The following is a 24,795-nucleotide window of genomic DNA, read 5'->3' as shown; positions in this document are numbered from 1 at the left end:
TCCTTGACGTGAGGCATTCCTCCTCGCGTAGCCTTGGGAAGCCCCTACGCCGCAGGCTTCCTCGTCGTAGTAGAGCCGCCCGGGCGTAGTTCCTCCGTCGCTTCCTCCTCCACCTGCCACGGCCCGACCCGTCCCGCCCAGCCCCGACTCCACCTCCCCGGCGTTTGAAGGGCGCGCCTCCGCGGCGACGGCGCTGAAGCGGCGGCGCGGAGGCGGCGGCGCGGAGGGCGGGGGAGGCGCGCGCACGCGCGCAGTGGGCGGCCCCGCCCCCGCCGAGGCCCCGCCCCCGGAGCGGGGGGGCGCCGCTGGCCAGTCGGGCTCCCTCAGGCAAACCGGTCTCGGCGGGGCGGGCAGCGGCGCTTCCTTCTCAGAGCGCCGCGCAGCGCCCTGCGCCTCGTCCTTCCGCCCCTGCCTGCGCAGCCCTGCGGCGAGCGGAAGGCGCGCGATGCGGCCGGCGGGAGCCGCGGCCGGCTTGGGATCGCCGGCGCGGGACCTGTCGCTGTGCGGGGAGCTGCTGCAGGCCCCGCCGCCCCTGACCTCGTCTCCGCCGCCGGCCGCGCCCTCGGGGCCGCCGCTCCCCGCTGCAGCCGGCGCGACCCTCAGCCGCCTTCCGGAGCCGCTGCTGCGGAGGCTCAGCGGGAGCTTGGACCGAGCGCCCGAGGGCCGGGGATGGAGGAGGCTGGCCGAGGTGGCGGGGAGTCGGGGGCGTCTCCGGCTCAGGTGCGGCCCCGGGACCCTGGGGGGTGGCGGGGTCATGTGGGGCGGGCTGGGGCGGGGGGCGCCGTGGGCTGGGGCGGACGCGGCGATGGAGGGTTGGCGCGAGCGGTGCAGGGGCCGCCGGTGGGAAGGGGTGGGGCAACTTGAGTTGCCTTCCAGGCGGAGAATCTGGACCCACAGAGGTTCTAGGTTGGACTCCGTTCTAGGTTGGACTCCGGTCGTCCACTCCCTTTTCCTACTCTCCTCCTCTTGAGATGAAAGAGATCGGGGTTAACCAAGAATACCAGGAACGGTGTCTGGGGACCATTACGTTAGTGCGGTCATTCCAGAGAACTTCAAATGCGCAGACCTAGATGAAGACCCTAGGAAAGTTAGGTAGGGTTCGTGCAGGTAAAGAGATGGCAAAGTTGAAGGGTTTGAGATGAAGGAATTCGTGAGGCTTTAAGGTCGAGAGAAGAAGGATGGTGGGAAAGACTGAAACTAAACTCCCTGTCTTCCTCCAGCAAACCCATTTGATTTCACCGTGAACATTCAAGTATAAGTAAGACCGTTTTCTTGGAACTGAACTTCAGGCTCTCAAGACTCCTTTACACGCTTAAGAATTATTGAAGACCCCAAAGAGTTTTTAATGTGGGTTCTGTATGTTACTTGCATACAAACATAGATTGATATTTATTTACCATATTATAAATTAAAGTTCAGAATTTTTTAATATTTAAAAAGAAAAATTTATTGCATGTTAACAGAAATGACATGTTCCTATGGAAAAACAAACTTTTCCAAGATGAAAAATGTTAGGAAAAGTGGCATTGTTTGGCATTTTGAAAATCTCTTGAATGTCTTCTCTTAATCCCAGACAACCAGCATCTTTTGTGAGCTCCTACATGCAGTCTGTCACAGGTCAGGTAACGCTGGACACTCCAATGTGCATTTCTGAGAGAATGAGTGAGAAAGATAACATCTCAGTAGTATTTTGAAAAATTTTGACCTTGGATATCCTGTGAAGAGGGTCTTAGGAACTGCAGTAGGGTTTCCCAGAGCACACTTGGGAAGATCACTGTTATGATTTGGGTCTGCCTTTGAATCTCTTAGCAGTTTTGTAACTTCTCTCATGACTAAACTTTGCCTGTACTGTAATTATTTGTACATGTCTTTATAAACTCTTCAAGAACAGGAAGCGTCAGGTAAGATCCTATGTGTTACACATAGAACCTCTCTTAGACACTCTATAAATCTGAATTGAGAGAGGAAAATTCATGCAAAAACTCATGCAAAATTACTTTTTTTAACTGCCCAATTTTGGCAGAAAGTTTCAGAAGATAAAAAAGATGTCAAACATTTAGCTCCTACTCATAAGGGCTTGGGCTTCCCTGGTAGCTGAGCTGATAAAGAATCTGTCTGCAATGCAGGAGACCCTGGTTCAATTTCTGGGTCAGAAAGATCCCCTGGAGAAGGGATAGGCTACCCACTCCAGTATTCTTAGGATTCTTTTGTGGCTCAGCTGGTAAAGAATTTGCCTGCAATGCAGGAGACCTGGGTTCAGTCCCTGGATTGGGAAGATCCCCTTGAGAAGGGAACAGCTGCCCACTCCTGTATTCTAGCCTGGAGAATTTGGTGGACTGTATAGTCCATGGGGTTACAAGGGGTCAGGTGCAGCTGAGTGACTTTCTCTTTCACTTTCATAAAGGCTTATGCAGTGATAGACTGTTTATTCTGAGACATTTACAAATAACATGCTAAGTGCTATGTTGCAGGTGATAATAACACCAGGTTTTTATCTTATTAAGCGCTTAATGTATACCAGACATTGTACAATGTGTTTAACCCTCACAACAACCTTGCTTTTCAAAGAGTTGGGGGTTAAACCTGAATAATGATGATTTGGGAATATTTGGCTCTTTAGGGGGAGTAATGATGTGAGGATGGAATCAAAAAATGGTAAATTTGCAAAGTGGGGCAGATAGATGGCATACTTTTTTTTTTTTTCCTGTTCTGGGAAGAACACTCCTTTTGGCTGTTCCAAAAAAAATCCAAAATATATACAGGTTCTCTAGGTCTGTAGGTTTCTGAATTTCTAGACTTAAGATAAAAAGTTGTTTTTGTTTGTGTATATGCAGGGTGTGAGGGGGTGGCAGGGGGTCAGATTACCAGATCTGTGATTGGTTAATTTGTGAAATTAACTACTACTCTAGTTAAGGAAGCCTCTAGCCTTTCATAAAGAGGGTTCTCCGAAGTGAGTACTCCTCTATTTGGCTATGAAGGACAGAGAAGAACCTCAGTAAGGCCCTGCCCTGATGAAACGACTGATCGAATCAAAAAGTGGTGCTTACCTGACATCGGGTGTTCCGTTTTCCTCCCCAAGCCTTCAGTTGCCTACATGCGTGCTAAGTTGCTCAGTCGTGTCCAACTCTTTCTGACCCTCTGGACTGTAGCCTTCCAGGCTCCTCTGTCCATGGGATTTTCCAGGCAAGAATACTGGAGTGGGTTGCCATGCCCTTCTCTAGGGGATCTTCCTGAGCCAGGAAACAAACCCTGCCTGTTATGTCTCCTGCATGGCAGATAGATTCTTTACTGCTAGTGCCACCTGGGAAGCCCAGGCCTTCAGTTAAATTTTGTTACAGGCTACATAATGGTATTCACTTTGTTTGAGAACTAATGGAAAAATCGGAGGCCACTTATCTGGTAAAGGGAGGGTAGAGAGAGGACAGTTGCCCAGCCAGAGGAGACAAGCTACAAAGGGCATGCCTTTGTGGATGCTGGGGATTTCACAGTAGGAAGTCTGCTGGAGACAGATGGAGTTGGACCAGGCTTCCAGGATGGTGAAGGTTAGCTCAGAGTAGGTTAGTTGTGCTGGGGAAAGTGGAGGCCACCCTGAAGGTTGGAAAACTGGAGAACATTAAGCTCAGATACCTATTGACATCAAAAGAATTAAACTGACTTAACAAAAGGTTAGCCCTGAGAACTTGGGGAGCTGGGAAATGAGAGCTTTTCTATTGGGGAATAGATGCTTTTTCTTTTTAAGACTGAAACAGTTATTTTCATTGTTGTTGTTTAGCCATTTTAAAGTTATTTTCATACCGATGGCAAAAGAGCATCTATGATTTTAATAATAAAAAGTCCTAAAGGTATTTCTCTCTAGTGTCAAACCCAGGAACTACAGTGAGTCTAGTCCAAACAGATAGCAGTTCCCGCGAGGATGTGCAGTGCTTTCCTCAGAGTTGCTGGTTCACAGACATAGAACCCCAAAAGGTTGCCTGTTCTGTTTCTTTTCACGTTTTTTCCTCTATACAACTTGCCTCAGACTAGACAAGAATTTAATAAATAAGCCACAGAAGTTCTTTCTCAACTGACCATCAGGAATGAAGAATGTTCCCAGATGGTCGTTAGTGATTCAGGATGAATCCTTGCATATAGCTCAGCTTCCCAAAACCATGTACATGTGGGCATGCCCTAAATATAAACCCAGCCCTAGTGCCAAAGTCAGTGTTGACTTTTCAGAAAGGCACAACGTGAGCATTGTGAGTTATGTTATATTTAGGGGCAAGATGAGGACCCTGGTCTGGGAGACAGCATTTCAGATGGCTCTGAGAAACTGCTTCCAGGAGACGAGGGAAGGAGCTAGCTTATATAGAAGTTTTGCAACAAAGGGCAGGCAGTATGAACATGAAAAGATTATTGTAAATTAAAGACAACCAAATGTCCCAAGTTATGGAATTTAGCACTTTCCTATCTATGGGAAGGCTTCCCTGGTGGCTCAGCAATAAAGAATCCGCCTGCCAATGCAGGAGACACAGGTTTGATCCCTGGGTCAGGAAGATCCTCTGGACAAGGAAACAGCAATCCACTCTAGTATTCTTGCCAGGGAAATCCCATGGACAGAGGAGCCTGGCAGACTGTAGTCCATGGGGTCACGACGAACCCATGACTTGGTGACTAAACAGCCACAGCAAGATGTATGGGAAGATGTAGGAGTCTGGATTCAGTGCAGTGATCCCTTTGATATGCACCCCAGCTGCCCTCTCCTGCAGGCTGGTCTTCCCTAGATGGCAAGTGTTCTTTCCTGAGTTCCCTCAGGGCTCACCAGCACACTCTCCTTGGTGGCTGCAATTGCTGATGACTGTGACATCCTTTGTTTACTGATCCAGCAGGCAATATTCCATTTCTCACCACACTCACCTAATAGTGAACACCTTCTGCTATCAGTGTAGATAAGCACAGGTTCTGAGCATCTTGCCCAAGCTAGTGAATCCTGTGGGAGACATGGAACATTCTAGCCCCCAAATGGCAGAGCTCTCAGGAGGCTCTAATGCCGTCTAAACTGCCAAGAAGGAGGGAGCTTAAAAATGGGGCTGTGGGAGGTGGACCAGGGAAGGCAGTCAGTATGGAAAGGGCTCTTTCAGCTACAAAATCCTGCCCCCGAGCACTTTATGACAGGTTTCCTGCCTATCTCCTCAGTCTCTGCCTCTCCATCTCCGAGTTTTGGGATGCCTGAGGGCTCAGGCATTGTGTCTCTTGATCCGAACTTCATCTAGTCCCTGCCCACCTTGGTGTAATCCTAAAGTCTCATGGCTTTACAGATACATATTTAGGTTCACTGCACTCACTTCACACCTCCAACCCGCATCTTTGCCTTGAACTCCCAGTGGCGATCTCCCAGTGCAGATCACAGCATAGTGCTCCTCTTGAATGACTGATAGGCATCTTAAATGCAGCGCATCCAAAACTCGGCCCGACCTCCGCTGTAAACCTTTGTCTTCTGCATCTCAGTGAAGGGCAGCTACAACTACCCAGGTGCTCAGGCCAAAACCTGCGATCGTTCCTGACTCCACTTCTGCCTGCCTCATCCACTGGGTCAGCACGTGCCTTCTGCCAGCCCTCCAGTGTGTGTCTGGAACCCAAGGTTCTCTGTGACCACACTGGGCCAGGCCACCGTTAGCTCTCTGCACTGTTCCAGCAGCCGTCTAACTTCTCCGCCTCCTTCTTTGCTCCCCACCCCAGTCTGTTCTCTTCAGAGCACGAAGAAGCCTTTGAAAATATTAAATCAGGTCTCATCCTCCCTTCCTTCTCACTGGTTTCTCTGTCTCAGTAAAAACACTGTTTAACTCCCGGCTGGCTCTTGAGATGGCCAAAAAGTTCGTTCACATTTTTCTGGCAGATGTTACTGAAAAACCCCAATAATTTTTTGGCCAACCCCAAAACATCTCCCTCCCTGGCTCTGCGGTAGTCACACGTGCTTTCTTACCCTTCCTTGAAGACTGTAGGGCCTTTGGACTTGCTGTTTGCTCAGCCTGAGATGTTTGCCTTTATCTCTCCAAGTGTTTGCTTAAAACTCACGTTCTCACAGAGAATGACAAATAGCATATGATATCACTTGTATGTGAAACCTAAAAAAGTATAATACAGATGAGCTTATTTACAAAAACAGAAGTAGACCCACAGACAAAGAAAATAAACTTACGGTTACCAAAGAAGAAAGGAGGGAAGAATAAATTAGGATATGGGGATTTAAATATACACTATCATACAGAAAACAGTTAATCTACAAGGAGCTGTTGTATAGCACAGGGAACTATATTCAGTATCTTATATTAACCTATATTGGAGGAGAATGTAGAAAAAAGAAATATATATTTGTATATTTATGTATAATTGAATCACTTTGCTGTACCTCTGAAACTAACACAGCATTGTTAATGAACTGTATGCCCCTGGTAATCCAGTGGTTAAGACTCCAGGCTTCTAATGAAAGGGGCACAGGTTCAATCCCTGGTCAGGGAACTAAGATTCCACATGGCCACATGTGTGGCCAAAAAACCACAACAAAAAATGAAAAGACCATACCCCAATATAAAATGAAAAGTTTAAAGTGATTTTTAAAAGTTTTAATTTAAATATTCAAATGAACTTATTTACAAAACAGAAATAGACTCTCAGATGTAGAAAACAGACTTATGGTTACCAAAAGGGAAAGGAAGGAGGAGTAAGTTTGGAGTTTGGGATTAAAATATACACACTACTATATATAAAATAGATGACCAACAAGGACTTACTATATACTCAGTCTCTTACAATAACCTATAATGAAGGAGAATGTAAAAAGGAATAGATATATATTTGTATAATTATATATAATTGAATCACTTATCTGAAACTAGTTTAGTATTGTAAATCAACTATATGTCAATGAAAATTTTAAAAACAAATAACATTGATTACATTTTTCTAAAAAAGGTCACCTCAGTGAGGTATCTTCAGATCACACCATTTAAAATCATCTCCTCCATCCGCGCTAGCATTACCTGTCCCCTTGTTTTGTTTTTCTCCAAAGCACTTATGACCAGAGGACGGATGAACACACAGACCTCTGTCCCTCTTCTCTGGAAAAATCTGGGAGGATGGGGGATGTTGTTTGCTGCTGTAGTCTCAATCCCTGGCAAAAATGGCCTGTTTTAGGTGATTAATAAATAGTTATTGAAAGGATTCTAAAGTATAAATGTATCAAGAAGAGAAACAAATGACTGTAAAAGCAGTACCAAGGTTTGTACCCTGAATGGTGTAGAATATGTTCTATTTGATTACATATTTTTAAAAGTAAAATATAGTTTTATTTAAAAAAGAACAAGGTAAACCAAATGTGTCTGCATTAAACAATATAAAAAATTCATTGGAAAAAAAAAGTTCAGAGGTTTCCAATTCCACATTTCAACTAACCTTAAAGAAATTACAACTTGGTGGGTTGGTAGTACCAAATAAAAATATCTACAATTATCTGAAAAAAAATACAGTTTTTTTTTTTTCAGCAAAGTCTGTTTGTTTCAGTAAGAAAACAGTGCTTTTAATTAAATCAGAAATTTCAAATTAGGGCTGGTGGAAACCACTTCAAAGCACAGCCTTACAGGAATGTAACTAAAAAAAGGAAGGAAAGAAATATTGAGTATATATAGACCTCATCTTAACTGATAGCTGGTGCCCGTGTGGAAAAATCAGTAAAAGGAAAAGAGATAGAGAACCTTGTTTTTCTCCAATGCCTTTTGTATTGAAAGAGAAGTCGTCATCTGCATCAATATGATTTTTCTTCGTTTGGGTGGGGGGGAGCAAAATGGTTTTTAATTCTCTCCATATCAATATAAAGATTAATTAAAGCATCATTTGGCTGCATTTGACAAGATGACATCTTAATTTCATATATCAGATCTTGATAACCTTTATGAATCATAAAGTGTTAAACATAGAGCATCCTTGTTTTTATATATTTCATATTATAATTATTTGAAAAATTGGTAATACTTATGTTGAATCCAATACTGGTTCCTTGATTCAGGCATTACCTGGACTGGTACAAAAACACTTTACAAGATAGAGGATTGACAGGCATCTTCAGCTTTTGTTTTTGCAATCATCACAATTACCATTATTTCATAAAAGAAAGGACACTTTGACACTTAAAAATAGGAAAGACAGTCTTAGAGTAAAAGACGATCTTATTGTCCTTACTTTTATGATTTCACCATGGACTTCAGGTTGTGCCTCCAGAACTGGGAACAGTTGACCTGGAACATTATTGTTGACATTTTAACAAGAATTAGTTTTTAGTTTAGTTCAGTTGCTCAGTTGTGTCCAACTCCTTGTGACCCCATGCACTGCCGCACGTCAGGCCTCCCTGTCCATCACCAACTCCCGGAGCTTGCTCAAACTCATGTCCATCAAGTTGGTGATGCCATCCAACCATCTCATCCTCTGTCGTCCCTTTCTCCTCCTGCCTTCAGTCTTTCCCAGCATCAGGATCTTTTCCAATGAGTCAGTTCTTCCCATCAGGTGGCCACAGTATTGGAATTTCAGCTTCAGCATCAGGCCTTCCAGTGAATATTCAGGACTGACTTCCTTTAGAATTGACTGGTTTGATCTCTGCAGTCCAAAGGACTCTCAAGAGTCTTCAACACCACAGTTCAAAAGCATCAATTCTTCAGTGCTCAGCTCTCTTTATGGTCCAACTCTCATATCCATACATGACTACTGGAAAAACCATACCTTTGACTGGACAGACCTTTGTTGGCAAAGTAATGTCTCTGCTTTTTAATATACTGTCTAGGTTGGTCATAGCTTTTCTTCCAAGGAGTAGGCATCTTTTAATTTCATGGCTGCAGTCACCATCTGCCATGATTCTGGAGCCCAAGAAAATAAAGTCTGTCACTGTTTCCATTGTTACCCCATCTATTTGCCATGAAGTGATGGGACCTGATGCCATGATCTTAGTTTTCTGAATGTTGAGTTTTAAGCCAACTTTTTCCCTCTCCTTTTTCACCTTCATCAAGAGGCTCTTTAGTTCCTATTTGCTTTCTACCATAAGGGTAGTATCATCTGTGTATCTGAAGTTATTGATATTTCTCCTGGCAATCTTGATTCCAGTTTGTGTTTCTTCCAGTCCAGCGTTTCTCATGATGTACTCTGCATAGAAGTTAAATAAGCAGGGTGACAATATACAGCCTTGACGTACTCCTTTTCCTATTTGGAATCAGTCTGTTGTTCCATGTCCAGTTCTGACTGTTGCTTCCAGACCTGCATACAGGTTTCTCAAGAGGCAGGTCAGGTGCTCTGGTATTCCCATCTCTTTCAGAATTTTCCACACTTTATTGTGATCCACACAGTCAAAGGCTTTGGCATAGTCAATAAAGCAGAAGTAGATGTTTTTCTGGAGCTTTCTTGCTCTTTCTTTGATCCAGCAGATGTTGGCAATTTGATCTCTGGTTCCTCTGCCTTTTCTAAATCTAGCTTGAACATCTGGAAGTTCACAGTTCACGAACTGTTGAAGCCTGGCTTAGAGAATTTTGAGCATTATTTGCTAGTATGTGAGATGAGTGCAATTGTGTGGTAGTTTGAACATTCTTTGGGATTGCCTTTCTTTGGGATTGGAATGAAAACTGACCTTTTCCAGTCCTGTGGCCACTGGCTGAGTTTTCCAAATTTGCTGGCATATTGAGTGCAGCATTTTCACAGCATCATCTTTTAGGATGTGAAATAGCTTAACAAGGATAGAGTATTAAATATACAAATTTTTAGCTAGAATACTAGTGATAATAAGCTTTAGAGGATACCACCAGGTTACCAAAACAGTAGCTACTCAAAAAAATATTTTTTGAGGAAAAGCTAAAACAGTTTTAGAAGTAAGCATAACTGAGAAATTAACCTTAGTATTCTTTTAATATTCCCATTTTTTAATATAATAAGAGCTAAATTTTATTGAGTGCTTTTATTTTTTTACTGTTTTGCAAGTCATTTATTATATTTTAATCTTTTAGTTACAAGCTACATATTATGTCAGTCTAACCCCAAAGGAAAGCAAGCAAGAAAAAAATTATGGGCCACTGACCATGTGCCAGACCCCGTGATTCAATGACCACAGTCACACTCTGAGTTATGGTGAACATCATTTTCAAATGAGCAATCTTAGACTTTAAAACCACCTGCAGTTCTCAGGGCAGTAAGTCTTGGAGGTGGGATTCAGAAGACCCGCCAGGTTAGACCTCACAGTCTCTAGAAATATCAGCTGCCCCTGCCACTTGCCTCCCAGTTTCACTGAGGGGTTGAGGATGTCACCTGTCTAGTTTGAGATTAAAATGTAAAGGAAGAATCAAATAACTGGAATCTGAACTTTGCAATTCCAGAATTACAGAGTTTTTAAACTGGAAAGGAATTTGGAGATTTTAAGTCCAAGGGCCCTTCTTTACAGAGGAAGCAAATGAAACTCACAGAGGAAAACTGATCAATTCAATTGAGCACTTATTATTTGACACATACTGTGCTAAGTACTTTTTACATGGATTGCCTAAATTAGTTCTAACAATCCTATGAGGTAGAGTATTAGTGCTGAAGTTATTCTGGTTGGATGCATGTTTTTCTTTATGAAATAACCAACCTTATCACAGAATTATAAATCTTGGGTGACCATTATATTGTAAAAATGCTATGGCAGCCTTTTACTAAAACTGGTCAAAATGAATGTGGATTAAGAATATTTGTAGCCAAATGAAAGCTGCTCACCTTGTCTCTGCCATAGCTGGGGTACCATGTTTATGTTTGACCCCGTCCATCCAGGGTCCCAGGCATTTCAATTATGATTAAAATTCACTCAATAGTCTTTTAGTTATGAATGATTAATATGGGCCAGACAAAATTTTAGGTATTGAGGAATTAAGACATATATTGCTGCTGCTGCTAAGTCGCTTCAGTCGTGTCTGACTCTGTGCAACCCCATAGATGGCAGCTCACCAGGGTCCACCGTCCCTGGTATTCTCCAGGCAAGAACACTGGAGTGGGTTGCCATTTCCTTCTCCAACTCGTGAAAGTGAAGTTGCTCAGTCATGTCTGACTAGTAGCGACCCCATGGACTGCAGCCTACCAAGCTCCTCTGTCCATGAGATTTTCTAGGCAAGAGTACTGGAGTGGCTTGCCATTGCCTTCTTGGGTTGGCCAAAAAGTTTGGGTTTTTCATAAGATGTTACAAGAGAGGGCAGCTGCTGGAAGCCCTGGGGCACAGATGAGGTGTTCTGGGTTGAGGGCCTTGCACGGAAATTGGACCCCAAGGAGTTCAAACGGAAGATGATCGAGGATGGTGATCTCCATACAGAACTTCCTCATCTGTGGGGCCCTGCTGTGAGTCTCCCCTTTTATCTTAAGGAAGTTGGGCAGCATAGGAAGACTGAACATCACATATGAATGCGTGGAATGAAGAGCTTGGTTGCAGTTTGTACTCCTGTCTGCAGATGAATAGGCCCAGGAAGATGTAAGAGACTCTTTGATTGAATGGACATAAAAATTCTACTTGTTAAGAACAAGTCAATTGACTCTGGCCATGAAATTAAAAGCCACTTACTCCTTGAAAGAAAAGTTATGACCAACCTAGACAGCATGTTGAAAAGCAGAGACATTACTTTGCCAACAAAGGTCTGTCTAGTCAAGGCTATGGTTTTTCCAGTGGTCATGTATGGATGTGAGAGTTAGACTGTGAAGAAAGCTGAGTGCTGAAGAATTGATGTTTTTGAACTGTGTTGTTGGAGAAGACTCTTGAGAGTCCCTTGGACTGCGAGGAGATCCAGTCAGTCCATTCTGAAGGAGATCAGCCCTGGGATTTCTTTGGAAGGAATGATGCTAAAGCTGAAACTCCAGTACTTTGGCCACCTCATGAGAAGAGTTGACTCACTGGAAAAGACTCGGATGCTGGGAGGGATTGGGAGCAGGAGGAGAAGGGGAGGACAGAGGATGAGATGGCTGGATGGCATCACCGACTCAATGGATGTGAGTCTGAGTGAACTCTGGGAGTTGGTGATAGACAGGGAGGCCTGGCGTGCTGCGATTCACGGGGTCGCAAAGAGTCGGACACAACTGAGCGACTGAAATGAACTGACCTTTATAGCTGAAAGATAAAAACTGTTTGGGAAGTATGAAGAGATATGGTCATCAGTTCACTTCAGTTCATTTGCTCAGTTGTGTCTGACTGCGACCCCATTATCCGCAGTACGCCAGGCATCCCGGTCCATCACCAACTCCAGGAGTTCACCCAAACTCATGACCATCAAGTCGATGATGCCATCCAGCCATCTCTTCCTCTGTCATCCTGTTCTCCTCCTGCCCCCAATCCCTCCCAGCATCAGGGTCTTTTCCAGTGAGTCAACTTTTCGCATGAGGTGGCCAAAGTATTGGAGCTTCAGCATCAGTCCTTCCAGTGAACATCCAGGACTGATCTCCTTTAGGATGGACTGGTTGGATCTCCTTGCAGTCCAAGGGACTCTCAAGAGTCTTCTCCAACACCACAGTTCAAAAGCATCAATTCTTCGGCACTAAGCATTCTTCACAGTCCAAACCCTCACATCCATACTGACCACTGCAAAAACCATAGCCTTGACTAGACGGACCTTTGTTGGCAAAGTAATGTCTCTGCTTTTGAATATGCTATCTAGGTTGGTCATAACTTTCCTTCTAAGGAGTAACTATCTTTTAATTTCATGGCTGCAGTAACCATCTTCAGTGATTTTGGAGTCCAAAAAAATAAAGTCTGACACTGTTTCCCCATCTATTTGCCATGAAGTGATGGGACCAGATGCCATGATCTTAGTTTTCTGAATGTTGAGCTTTAAGCCAACTTTTTAACTCTCCTCTTTCATTCATCAAGAGGCTTTTGAATTCCTCTTCACTTTCTGCCATAAGGGTGGTGTCATCTGCATTTCTGAGGTGATTGATATTTCTCGCGGCAATCTGGATTCCAGCTTGTGTTTCTTCCAGTCCAGTGTTTCTCATGATGTACTCTGCATAGAAGTTAAATAAGCAGGGTGACAATATACAGCCTTGACGTACTCCTTTTCCTATTTGGAATCAGTCTGTTGTTCCATGTCCAGTTCTGACTGTTGCTTCCAGACCTGCATACAGGTTTCTCAAGAGGCAGGTCAGGTGCTCTGGTATTCCCATCTCTTTCAGAATTTTCCACACTTTATTGTGATCCACACAGTCAAAGGCTTTGGCATAGTCAATAAAGCAGAAACAGATATTTTTCTGGAACTCTCTTGCATTTTCGATGATCCAGCGGATGTTGGCAATTTGATCTCTGGTTCCTCTGCCTTTTCTAAAACCAGCTTGAACATCTGGAATTTCACAGTTCACATACTGCTGAAGCCTGGCTTGGAGAATTTTGAGCATGACTTTTCTAGCGTGTGAGATGAGTGCAATTGTGTGGTAGTTTGAGCATTCTTTGGCATTGCCTTTCTTTGGGATTGGAATGAAAACTGACCTTTTCCAGTTCTGTGGCCACTGCTGAATTTTCCAAATTTGCTGGTGTATTGAGTACACTTTCACAGCACCATCTTTCAAGATTTGAAATAGCTCAACTGGAATTCCATCACCTCCACTAGCTTTGTTCGTAGTGATGCTTTCTAAGGCCCACTTGACTTCACATTCCAGGATGTCAGGCTCTAGGTGAGTGATCACACCATCATGATTGTCTGGGTCATGAAGATCTTTTTTGTACAGTTCTTCTGTGTATTCTTGCCACCTCTTCTTAATATCTTCCGCTTCTGTTAGGTCCATACCACTTCTGTCCTTTATCGAGCCCATCTTTGCATGAAATGTTCCCTTGGTATCTGTCATTTTCTTGAAAAAATCTCTAGTCTTTCCCATTCTGATGTTTTTCTCTATTTCTTTGCATTGATCGCTGAGGAAGGCTTTCTTATCTCTCCTTGCTATTCTTTGGAACTCTGCATTCAGATGCTTACATCTTTCCTTTTCTCCTTTGCTTTTCGCTTCTCTTCTTTTCACAGCTATTTGTAAGGCCTTCTGAGACAGCCATTTTGCTTTTTTGCTTTTCTTTTTTGGGGGGATAGTCTTGATCCCTGTCCCCTGTACAATGTCACGAACCTCATTCCATAGTTCATCAGGCACTCTATCAGATCTGGTGCCTTAAATCTATTTCTCACTTCCACTGTATAATCGTAAGGGACTTGATTTAGGTCATACCTGAATGGTCTAGTGGTTTTCCCTACTTTCTTCAATTTAAGTGTGAATTTGGCAATAAGGAGTTCATGATCTGAGCCACAGTCAGCTCCCGGTCTTGTTTTTGCTGACTGTATAGAGCTTCCCCATCTTTGGCTGCAAAGAATGGTCATAGTACTCCCTTATACCTGTGATATTCAGCCTTGAGGAATGTTGGTGTAGTTATACATGATGTCAAACTCCATTTTCTAGCAAGTATTAATTACAAGGGAGTTATGTCTACCACCCTCCCAGAAAAGGGTATAGAACAACCCAAACGAACTTTTTGACCAATCCAGTGTATGCTAGGGTTTCTGTTTGCAAGTAGTAATGTTACCTAGTTGAGTAAAGAAGACATGGCAGCCCACTCCAGTATTTAGACTGAGGAGCCTGGTGGATACGGTCCATGGGGTCACAAAGAGTCAGAAGAGACTTAGCAACTAAACAACAACAAAAAGAAGACATGCTTATGAAAGAAAAGCTCATGGCTTTAAGGCAAAATGTGTCAAATAGAGCAATGTCTGCCAACAACAGCCTATGGGCCATATTCAGAGCACTGTCTATTTTTGTACGGCTCATGAGCCAAGAACATTTTTTTAATATTTAAAATATTATAAAACAAAAACAAAAAGGTGCAGCAAAGATCCTGAGGCCCATATAAAGCCTAAAATATTTACACTCTGGCACGTTACAGGAAAAGTTTGCCAACTTCTGCTATACAAAGTGAGCACCATCAGGAGACTGTCTAAAGGGATGGTAGCTGTTTGTCCTATAAACCGTTTTCCACCACTCGACTATGTATTCCCTGCCACACCCACGATGGGGCCAAACACATATAGCAGGCAGATCGCACTGAAGAAAAGGTGCTGACCTGACTTAAATCTGTCGTTGGCAGTTGTCTCGACTTGGAGCAGTGTTCTCTCAAGGTCCTGGAGCCTGAAGGCAGCCCCAGCCTGTGTTTACTGAAGCTGCTGGCTGAGAAGGGCTGTACGGTCATGGAGCTGAGCGACTTCCTACAGGCCATGGAGCACACCGAGGTCCTTCAGCTTCTCAGCCCCCCAGGTAGGCCTTCCCCGTGAGCACGTTCTCCAGGAGGTCAAGGAGGCCCACTCAGAGGGACATGTCTCATTTGACCAGGTGAACTGTGTGAAGAATTGTTGGAACATGTACACATATGGAGCCTCATTTATCCCCCTGGGTTGAGACAAAAGAATGGACAAAAAGCAAATACATAAGCTACAGTTGGATTGTTTTTCAAAAAAAAAAAACCAGCTATAGAAGACATTTTGGGGACAGTTGAAACAACTTGAATATAACATACATGTTAGATATTAGAGAATTATTATGTGATGATGATGTTGTCATTCTGTAGAAGAAAGTCTTTATTCCAAGGAGGTGCATGTGAAAGTGTTGAAGGGTAAGGTTTCTATAACTTAATGTTGAAATAGTACAGCCAAGAAAGCAAATAAACATGTATTTATTTATGTGCATGTATGTGAACAAGATAAAGTATGACAGGTGTTTATTGTTGAAGTTTTCTGCCAACCAGCATGGTCCTTTTGAAATGTTGAGTAACTCAACCAAATGATTTTTTTTTTCCCTGAATAAACCAATATTGAGTGAAGTTGCTCACTTCAGGGTCAGATGTGATGAATAGGAAACAGTCCTTCCTTTCCACAGCTGTGGGTGGAGTTGGTCAGTCACCATGACATCAGTAGGAGGAACCATGTCATCCAGGTCATGTGACAGCAGCCACACTGCAGAGCTTTCTCGGGGACGTGGGAAACGGGGGACACGTGGTATAGTGGCGTACTGTGAAGTACATGTACCAGAAACCTCAGTGCAGGTTGCCGTGATAAAGGGAGTATTTTGGTTCCATCAAAGTCTTGCAGCAGTTTCGGCTTCAGGAAAGGCAGGGGGCAGCCCTGTTTCCAAGAAGGTGGATTTCGTCTCTGCCCTTCCTTTCTTATCATTGACTTCCTCCCAGGACTGACTTTCTACATAGTCATAAGGTGTCTACTAGCTGTTCCTGGCATTTATCCTTGTCTCAGCAAAAATCACTGGATTCTCTAGCAAGTTAACTGATTTTGGTTCTGTGCCCATCATCCCTGCACCTGTCACCACTGGCACGATGGAATGTACGAGTTCACCTGGCAGAGAACCAGGAGGGAGTGGGTTGATCAGCTTGCCAGAAATTGTCTTGTCTCGTGGGTCACCAGACAAAACTGGGTGCTGTGGGGTGAGGATGGGGAAGTGAGAACTCTACTACCAATGGACCTGGATTGTAAGCCAGGAAGCTTGGACTCTCAGGTTATCCCCTGCTTTTCTAGGCCAAGTGCAGATGATGAAGCAGCTTCCTATAAACACCTCCTTTGTGTTACCCACTATATCGAACACTTGATGAGTGTTTCTCAGGGCCTTTTCTTGGAAGAGGCCTGCTTAGGAATAACTGGCTGCTAACGCAGGTCCCATCTAGATGCAAGTGCTCTCCATCATCAAACAGTAAACCACTCCTTCAGGTGGCACTCACTAATGTTTATATCCCCAGTGTCTCAGAAGTACCCAGGCGTCGTGGTGATTGAAATCTACCAGCCTGGGGCACTCGGCTATAAAGTTCTGCTTTATAGAATACCAGGGCCTCTGAAAACTTAAGAAACTTCTGTGGGTATAAATATAACTTTAACATCTCATTAGGTTTTTCAGCAATTGTACTTAATGACTCTTGTCAAGTCTAGAAAATGAGAGTAAGTGTTCTTTACCTCACAGACTTGGGGGAGCTGTGTAGATGAGGCTGTGCTGATCTGTATCTAGGAGGCTGCACACTCATCTCATGGTTTGTGTTGTGATCGCTGGCCTGAGATGGAAGGTTTTCAGATTTTCTGTGTTTGAAACAGGGTAGACCGAAATGGAGTCACATATTTATTTGTGTAGATAGATACGCCTGAAGGTTTTAACTATGTTCTATTTTGATATGATAAGGCAGCAGCCAGTACTGTACCATCCTAGAAAACTCAGTCATCTTCTTTGGAAAAATCTCTGTTTCTGCCCTTTGTGTTTCTCTCCAAGTAGTAAGATCAGCGCTTTGCCATCGGTGTTCCCTTGCACAAGTCATTCAGATTTTAGGCCTACAGGCTTTTTCAGTTATACGCTGGGGCTTTTTCACATTTGAGGGGAGACTAGGAAAAAGAGAGCAGTTTCTGCATTACCAGTGAGGCACTGTTTCTGTGAAGTTTTATGTTGGATTAGCCATATATTAGAAATCGGTTGTTACTTGAATGTTCATTATTGACTTAAGAGGAAATAGTTGGGGATCTAATAAAACTTAGTAATTTACAGTTAGCTTTCCTCCTGAATCTTATGTGAATAATCTAAAACTTACTGTATTTACATTTGTTAGAATGTAGAAATTTAAGAATTAAAGAAAAACTTTAATATTTCAATAGGGACATTAAAAATAAAACCATTGTAATTAAGAATGCAAGCCCTGATAGAATCAGCTTAATGTGGGATTTTGCCCACTCAGTCAACCTTGCTGTACTCTAATACTTTTGCTGTTCCAGGCATTGTGCGTGGTACTGTGAGTTCAAGGATGACTAAGACAGTAGTTCCTGTGCGTTCGAAACTCATCATCTAGGAGGGAAGACAAACATGTAATTCATCAAATCCAGTATAATCGTAAAACAAGTATAAATAAATCTCCAGTTTTTCCTTTTCAGTGTATTCCTGAATCTTGGTGAAAATACAAAGTGGGAATATTCTAATGTTTTCTCTTTTTTTTGATAATACAGTCTCATAAGAGGATATTAGTTCTTATTCCACAAAAAAATCTGATGACTTTTCTCTGATTGTCCTTATAGAGAGCTCTGGTTTGAGAAACCAAGATGCTGTAAACCTCCAAACAGGCCTCTCAGGCCTAAATATAAGGAGAAGGGGAGACTTCAGATTTATTTTAGTCTGAGTTTGCCATGCTCGATTCCCGTTGTTTGTGGGAAGACAGCCACAGATGGCCATAGGAGATGGCTATGGGACCGGATTTCTCGGGTGTCTTTGTTTTTGTGGCCCAGACGTAGATGGGGAGGGCTCCCCCGTCTCTTACTGCAGCAGCTGCCTTGATGAGGAACTGACTTCTGTGGTTGCCATTTGAGCTCTGAGCCAAGGGTTATGCACCCCCAAATTCTTGTGCTCTATGGGCTCGGATGCCTCATATATTTTGCAGAAGATTGTGATTTATCCTCTTCTGCCTTCCTTCCAGTTGGGCTTCTCCATAGCACATGGGTTGGCCAGCTTGCCTCTTAGACTGGTCTGCTGCTGCTGCTAAGTCACGTCCGTCATGTCCGACTCTGTGTGACCCCATAGACGGCAGCCCACCAGGCTCCCGTCCCTGGGATTCTCCAGGCAAGAACACTGGAGTGGGGTGCCATTTCCTTCTCCAGTGCGTGACTAGTCTGCACTTCATGTTAGAGAAATGACTTATGATTTTTATGAATGGACGGTGGCCTTCTGCATTGTCCAGCTCTGACTCACTCTTTTCCTATTTTTATTCCTCTCAGCGTTTCAGGGGAAATTGGAGAAGGACAGGGGCATTAAATGAATTCACTGAAACTGTTTTGAACCAGAAGTCTGTAATGATTTTTTAGACCCTTTTTTTAAAAAAATTAAAAGGTCAAAGACCCTGGTCTCAAAACAACCACGATTAGCATCTGTAGCCTTGGCAAACACAAATAAACCTAGGTGTGCTATTTGAGATGTTTTTGTCTTGAGTGCCAAGGTATAAGCACCGTCCATTAGGGTTCTAAGAGAAACCGTTTGAGTGCAGACTGATCGGCTCTATCAGCTAGGGTCATGCTCATCACGAGATCTGTTGCCAAGGAAGCCATGCTCTGACCTGGAATCAACTAAGCAGGGGCTGGAGGGTGGGGGACGTTCAGAGAGAATTACCGTGTTACTTGGGCTTCCCAGGCGGCGCTAGTGGTAAAGAGCCTTCCTGGTGATGCAGAAGCTGTAAGAGGCCTACATAGGGTTGCAGTAGATGGACCCCAGGGCTCTTTCTGCCCCAGGTTTGTGATGCTGCCATTTTATTTCATTCTGACATAAAAGGAGCTTTGCCACGGGTACGTTTCAGCCATGCTGGCAGAGTCACGTGGTTTCACTGCCGTCTTTTCCATTCTCCCCCACTCCTTTTTCATGTCAATTCATTTTTCTTCTTTAATTCCCTGTAACATACTCAAGGTTATGTTTCTGATATCAATTTTATTTTTTATTACTTTTATTGTCTGTAAGATAAGAGCAAAGATGGCTATTATTCTTCAGTTTCCAAGATAGCTCTGCTTCACGTTTTTATCTTCACAGTTCTGTGAAGGACCAGAGCAGGACTGTCCCGAACATTTAAATTTTAAATGTGAGCACACAGTTATGTGGAAAAGGAGATTACCAGAAGTTATCATTTGGCCACAATCACAGTTGGTTGTTGACAAAAGTAGGATCAGAACCTGACCTGGACTCACTGTCATCTCCAATAATGCTAGGAAGATTCTAGATTGTTTGGGAAGCTTAACTACAGATTATCATACTCAACTCCCTCTTTGACCCACTGACCTCAGTTTTTTTCTTCTTAACAAGTTAAAAAGGACTCAGGTACTAGATCTTACTTATAAGGGACTCATCTTGTTTCGTGAACAACAGAAATTCCTGAAAGCAGGATGTTAAGAAGGAAAAAGAGGTAAAACTGGAAGGAAGATTAAGAAAGTGGGGAAACAGAAGGGGAGTGCTGGTGAGGGCTGGGAGGATGGGTTTCCGTGCCAGGACACTGCAGGGAGCTGGTGGCATGGAAGCATGAGCAGAGTGAGCTGGGAGACCGGGTTCAGCTGCAGCAGACGCAAATGTAAATTGACCTGTAGGAGGAAAGTGCATGGACACACACTAGTTGTGTAATGAGGGGAAATTGTTGAAGGAAGAGGGATAATGTTTATTCTGGGACTCTCTGGGGTGCTTTTCAGTAACAGCCTGCTGCTGCTGCTAAGTCGCATCAGTCGTGTCCGACTCTGTGCGACCCCGTAGACGGAAGCCCACCAGGCTCCTCTGTCCGTGGGATTCTCCAGGCAAGAATACTGGAGTGGGTTGCCATTTCCTTCTCCAAGTAATAGCCTACAAATGCTCAAAATAAAACCTTGAAGGGAGGGTTTTAAATGGAAGATGGTGGAGATGGTTTTTTTGGTTCATGGCCTCTGAAAATAGATGCACTGTAATGTACACAGTAGATCTGTTCCTGGAAAACTTGTGCATTGCATCAGCGTCCAAGGCTTTGTAAGAGAGAATAAGGCAAAGGGAGCTGATGAGGAATCCTTCTGTCAAGTCAAGAATCACCCTTGTTTATCTATGTAGCAATTCCAGCGGGGGTTTTATTGTTAAACATCTTGAACCGGTTGTTCTACACAGGTGTGTGTGTTGAAAGCACAATCCTCGTGTGCCATCAGACCCAGTCAGATTGTCCCCACCTTACAGGAAATCAAGTAACTTCTTTGACTTCTTTGCAGATGTTATCTGAAAATAGGCTTGTTTGCCAGGAAACTGTGATCGCCCTTTAAAATAGAGCTTTCATTTGTGTGTCTGCGAACACCCTCCCGAGCTCTGTGCCATCTCCCCTCCCGACTTTGTTTCAGCACCTTCTAGCGGGCACCACGCGAGGGTGGTTAGAGGTGACCACTGTTCTCTGTCGTGCACTCACACACGATGTGGGAGGAAGGAAATATATGTGGTTGAAACATGGGAGGTATTGTGACTTTTCTCTTTACTGCTCACCCAGGGCGGTTTTCAAATCACACTTTGCCTTTCAGTTCTCAGTCTTTGAAGCAATGAATAATAAAGACATGTCCTTGCTTGCTTCCTGAAGACTTAGACAACGAAAATGGTTGGCACAGGACCGGTGTATACACTGAGTTTGAACGTCTGTTAAAAGTTACTTAGTCTTGTCTCCTACAAAGGAAGCTTCTGGAACATCCTGGTCACATGGCCTGCTTCAACTAAAATCATTCATTGCTTTTTAAGACCCTCTAGAGAGAAAGATTTTCTCCTCTCTTGTCTCTTTGTGTAATAGCAGGAAATCTTCACCAAGGTAAATTTTGAAGCACTGTTGTGGTGCAAGACACACTCCTTCCAGTAAGAGAGACTCACTCTGGCAGAAGATAGGGTTAGCGTGGGAGACACGTTAAGGACCTCCAGAAAACTGGGACTTCCCTGCCAGTCCAGGGGTTAAGACTCTGCTCTCCAGTGCAGGGAGTGTGGGCTTGTCCCTGGTTGAGGAGCTAAGATCTCACATGCTGTGCACTCAGTCGTGTCTGACTCTTTGCGACCCCACGGACTGTAGCCCACCAGGCTCCTCTGTTCATCGACTTTTCCAGGCAAGAATACTGGAGTGAGTAGCCATTTCCTCCTCCAGGGGATTTTCCCAAACCAGGGATGGAGCCTGCCTCTCCTGTGGCTCCTGAATTGGCAGGTAGATTCTTTACCCCCGAGCCACCTGGGAAGCCAGATTGCCCATGCTGCAAGGCCCCAAACAAGAATCACGGGAAAATGACACTGTGTGAGCTGATGAATGTATCCATTAACTTACTGTGGCAAGCATTTCACAGTGTATAACTATTAAACCATCATGTTGTACACCCTAAACATAGGCAGTTTTTGTCAGTAATTCTTCAGTAAAGATGGAAGGAAAAAGATCACTGGGATAACAAAAGGCTTGAAAGAGTTTTAAAGCCTAGGAAAACATAGGTTTGCATCCTGGTTCTGCCATTTTACAGAGAGAAAAAAATTAGTCCTGGGGAGGTTAAATAATTTACCCAAGGTAACTCGGATGACTTTATGCAAATGACTTAAGTTCATTTCTCCTCATTGTAACATTGATCTAGTTACCATGGTTATTTTGAAGGTTAGAAATCAAAATGGCAGGCAAATGTAAAGCAGTCAGTAAAATCGCTGCTGTAGTCATTTTTATTATTATTATACACATTTGTTCAGCGAATGTGTGTTGAGCACCCACTGTTCCACTGTGCCAAGCACGGTTCTAGGCATCAGGTGAACCGATGACTAAGACGAGAACCTCTGATTGAGTCGGTGAGATAGTAAGAAAGGAGACTTCAGGGGATGAGTGCAGTGAAGCCCGCAAAGCTGGAGACTATCATGGAGAAAGAGGGTGGGGGCTTACCCATGAAGAGACCTTTCCCAGGAATGCTGAGGACCTGGATGTTAAAATTGTCTGCCATGAGACACTGGGGGTTGGGGGAGAAATCCAGCAGAGAACTGGGAAGTGAAAGGGCAGGAAAGAGCTTGTCTTCTGCAGGAAAGAAGCCTGCATGGCTGGAGCGTGGTGGGCAAGGAGCCAGCGGGACGAAGGCAGAGGGGTCCGTTCACAGAGGGCCTCGTCAGCCACATAAGGAGCTTGGGTCGTATTCAAGGTCCAGTCAGAGGTCCAAAGAGGGTTTTTAGTCAGAGGAGAGCTGTGGATCAATTTGTTTTAAAAAGATACCGAGCTGCTGGTTGGAAGTAAGGAAAGAACGTTAGCAGATTGTGGCAGCAGTCAGGAGGGGACGGTGGCTTCGACTGAGATCGCGGCGTGGGAGATGGTGAGACGTGGGAAAGCCTAACTGACAGGACGTGCAGCTGAGGAGAGTGCAGCCTCTCCACTTACACGTGGAGAGGAAGGGAGTGTGCGGAGGGCCTGTCGTGAGTCATTGGAGGCCCAGGGCTGGCTGAGGCCTGGTCTGTCCTCCCAGAGATGGGGAAGCCTGGGGGTCTAGGAGGGGCGGAGGCTCTGTGTCCGGAGGGCTTGGGGACAGTACATCCGAGGTGGCTATAAGGCACCCACATTTTAAAGCCAATTTAGCTATAACGCCTAGATTTATAGTCCAATTTATACTCGTTCCCTTCTGTTGTTTTTGCAACATTTTTTCTTCCCTCTCTTATCATACTTAAACATTGGAAATGAGAATCCTTGCATCTTAAAGTTGTAAGTCTCTCCTGACAGATGAACAGTATTTGCAAGCGTTAAAATACAGTGTGTGAATTTTCTGGCTTAAGTAAGAGTGCTCATCCCATTTTCTGACTTCAACATATACTTTCCTACTAACATGGATAACAGAATTCAGGAAAGCTGTTACTTCAGCTATCCTGTGCCCAGTTAGCATCCACATAAAGGATGAATGAATAGGAAAGCTTTTCCTTGGCAGGAGTTTTAAATTTTTTTTTGAGAGGCTCTGCTATACTTACTGATTTTCCAGGGTTTCTCTAGACCCTCAGATATGATAGGAATGCAATAAATGTTTACTCGTTTTGGATTTTGGTTTTATTCAATATCTTTCCTGCACGAATTTCATATGCCTATTTTGTCTTATATACTATTCTTTCCCTTGAAAGTTTAGTACCTTTCATATATTAAGATTGCTGTTCTTTAGGACTGTCTCCTCTTTGGTGGTAATCTTGTTTTGTTTGTTTGCATTACTGGGTTGTAGGAGAAAAAGATATGAGATCATGTTCAGGATGTGAGGAAAAATAAAAACAGGTGTGGGAAATTATGTTTTATAAGTTTTAATGATTATTTCTCCTTTCTGAAAGCCAGCTGGTCTTCCCAGGTGGTGCTAGTGGTAAAGAAACTGCCTACCAATGTAGGAGACATGAGACATGGGTTTGATCCCTGGGTCTGGAAGATCCCCTGGCGGAGGGCATGGCAACCCACTCCAGTTTTCTTACCGGGAGAATCCCAGGGACAGAGGAGCCTGGAGGGCTACAGTCCATAGGGTCGCAGAGTTGGACACAACTGAAGCAACTTAGCACAAAAGCCAAGATTTATGTATTAAAACCCTGGCAAGTGTAAAATGTCCTAGCCTTGGTTCCTTTTGTGTCAGTTATCTGCTGCTGCATGACGAATTATTCCAAGACCAAGAATTTTAAAATCAACACTCACTGATTATCTCGGAGTTTCTGAGGGCAGGAATCCAGGAGTGTTGAGCCGCTGGTTTTGGCTCAGGGCCTCTCATGAGGTGACAGCCCAGCGGTCGGCCGGGGCTGCAGCTATCTGAAGGTCCAAATGGGGCTGGGTGATCCTCTCCTCAGATGGTTCATACACATGGCTAATGGCAGGAGGCGCGGCATTGCTTTCCTTACGGCCCAGGCCTCTGCAGAGCCGCACAGGTGTCCCTGGGACTCTCAGCGGGCTTCCCCAGAGGGAGTGATTGAGAGAGAGGGAGGGGGAGGCATTCCATTGTTGACTCCAGGATTTTTGACAAGAAGCTCCTCTCAGAAGTTTTCCATGTTTGGGGAATTCCCTGGCGACCCAGTGGTTCAAACTCTAGACTTCCACTGCTGAGGCCCCAGGTCAGGGAACTAAGATCCCACAAGCCATGTGGCACACCCCCTCCCCCGCAAAAGAAAGTTTTCCAGGTTTTGACGCTGGTAGTCATTTCTCGGATGAGAAATGTTTGCATCACATGTATCAAATTTTTATCGGGCTCTTCTGTTTCTCTGCCTTTCTGCTTATAGAATAGTTTTATTTTAATGCTAAACCGTAGCATT

General features: G+C 44.1%; 1 protein-coding gene and 1 pseudogene across 2 annotated transcripts in view; both read left to right on the top strand.

Annotated features, from left to right (window-relative positions):
- The first annotated feature begins 399 nt into the window (after nt 1-399).
- MALT1 (MALT1 paracaspase) overlaps nt 400-24,795 on the top strand; it is a 64,222-nt gene continuing 39,826 nt past the window's right edge. For both annotated transcript variants that reach the window (XM_040264299.1, XM_040264298.1), the window contains exons 1-2: nt 400-720; nt 15,128-15,294. In XM_040264299.1, the coding sequence (XP_040120233.1) occupies nt 446-720; nt 15,128-15,294 (442 nt within the window). In that variant the 5' untranslated portion in view covers nt 400-445. The remainder of the gene's footprint in view (nt 721-15,127; nt 15,295-24,795) is intronic.
- LOC120881217 lies at nt 806-11,618 on the top strand (annotated as a pseudogene).

This window comes from Oryx dammah, unplaced genomic scaffold (genome assembly GCF_014754425.2).
Source record: "Oryx dammah isolate SB20612 unplaced genomic scaffold, SCBI_Odam_1.1 HiC_scaffold_22, whole genome shotgun sequence".
NCBI classification, from domain to species: Eukaryota; Metazoa; Chordata; class Mammalia; order Artiodactyla; family Bovidae; genus Oryx; species Oryx dammah.
Note: the sequence above shows the minus strand (reverse complement) of the source record. Positions and strands in the feature narration are given on the sequence as shown.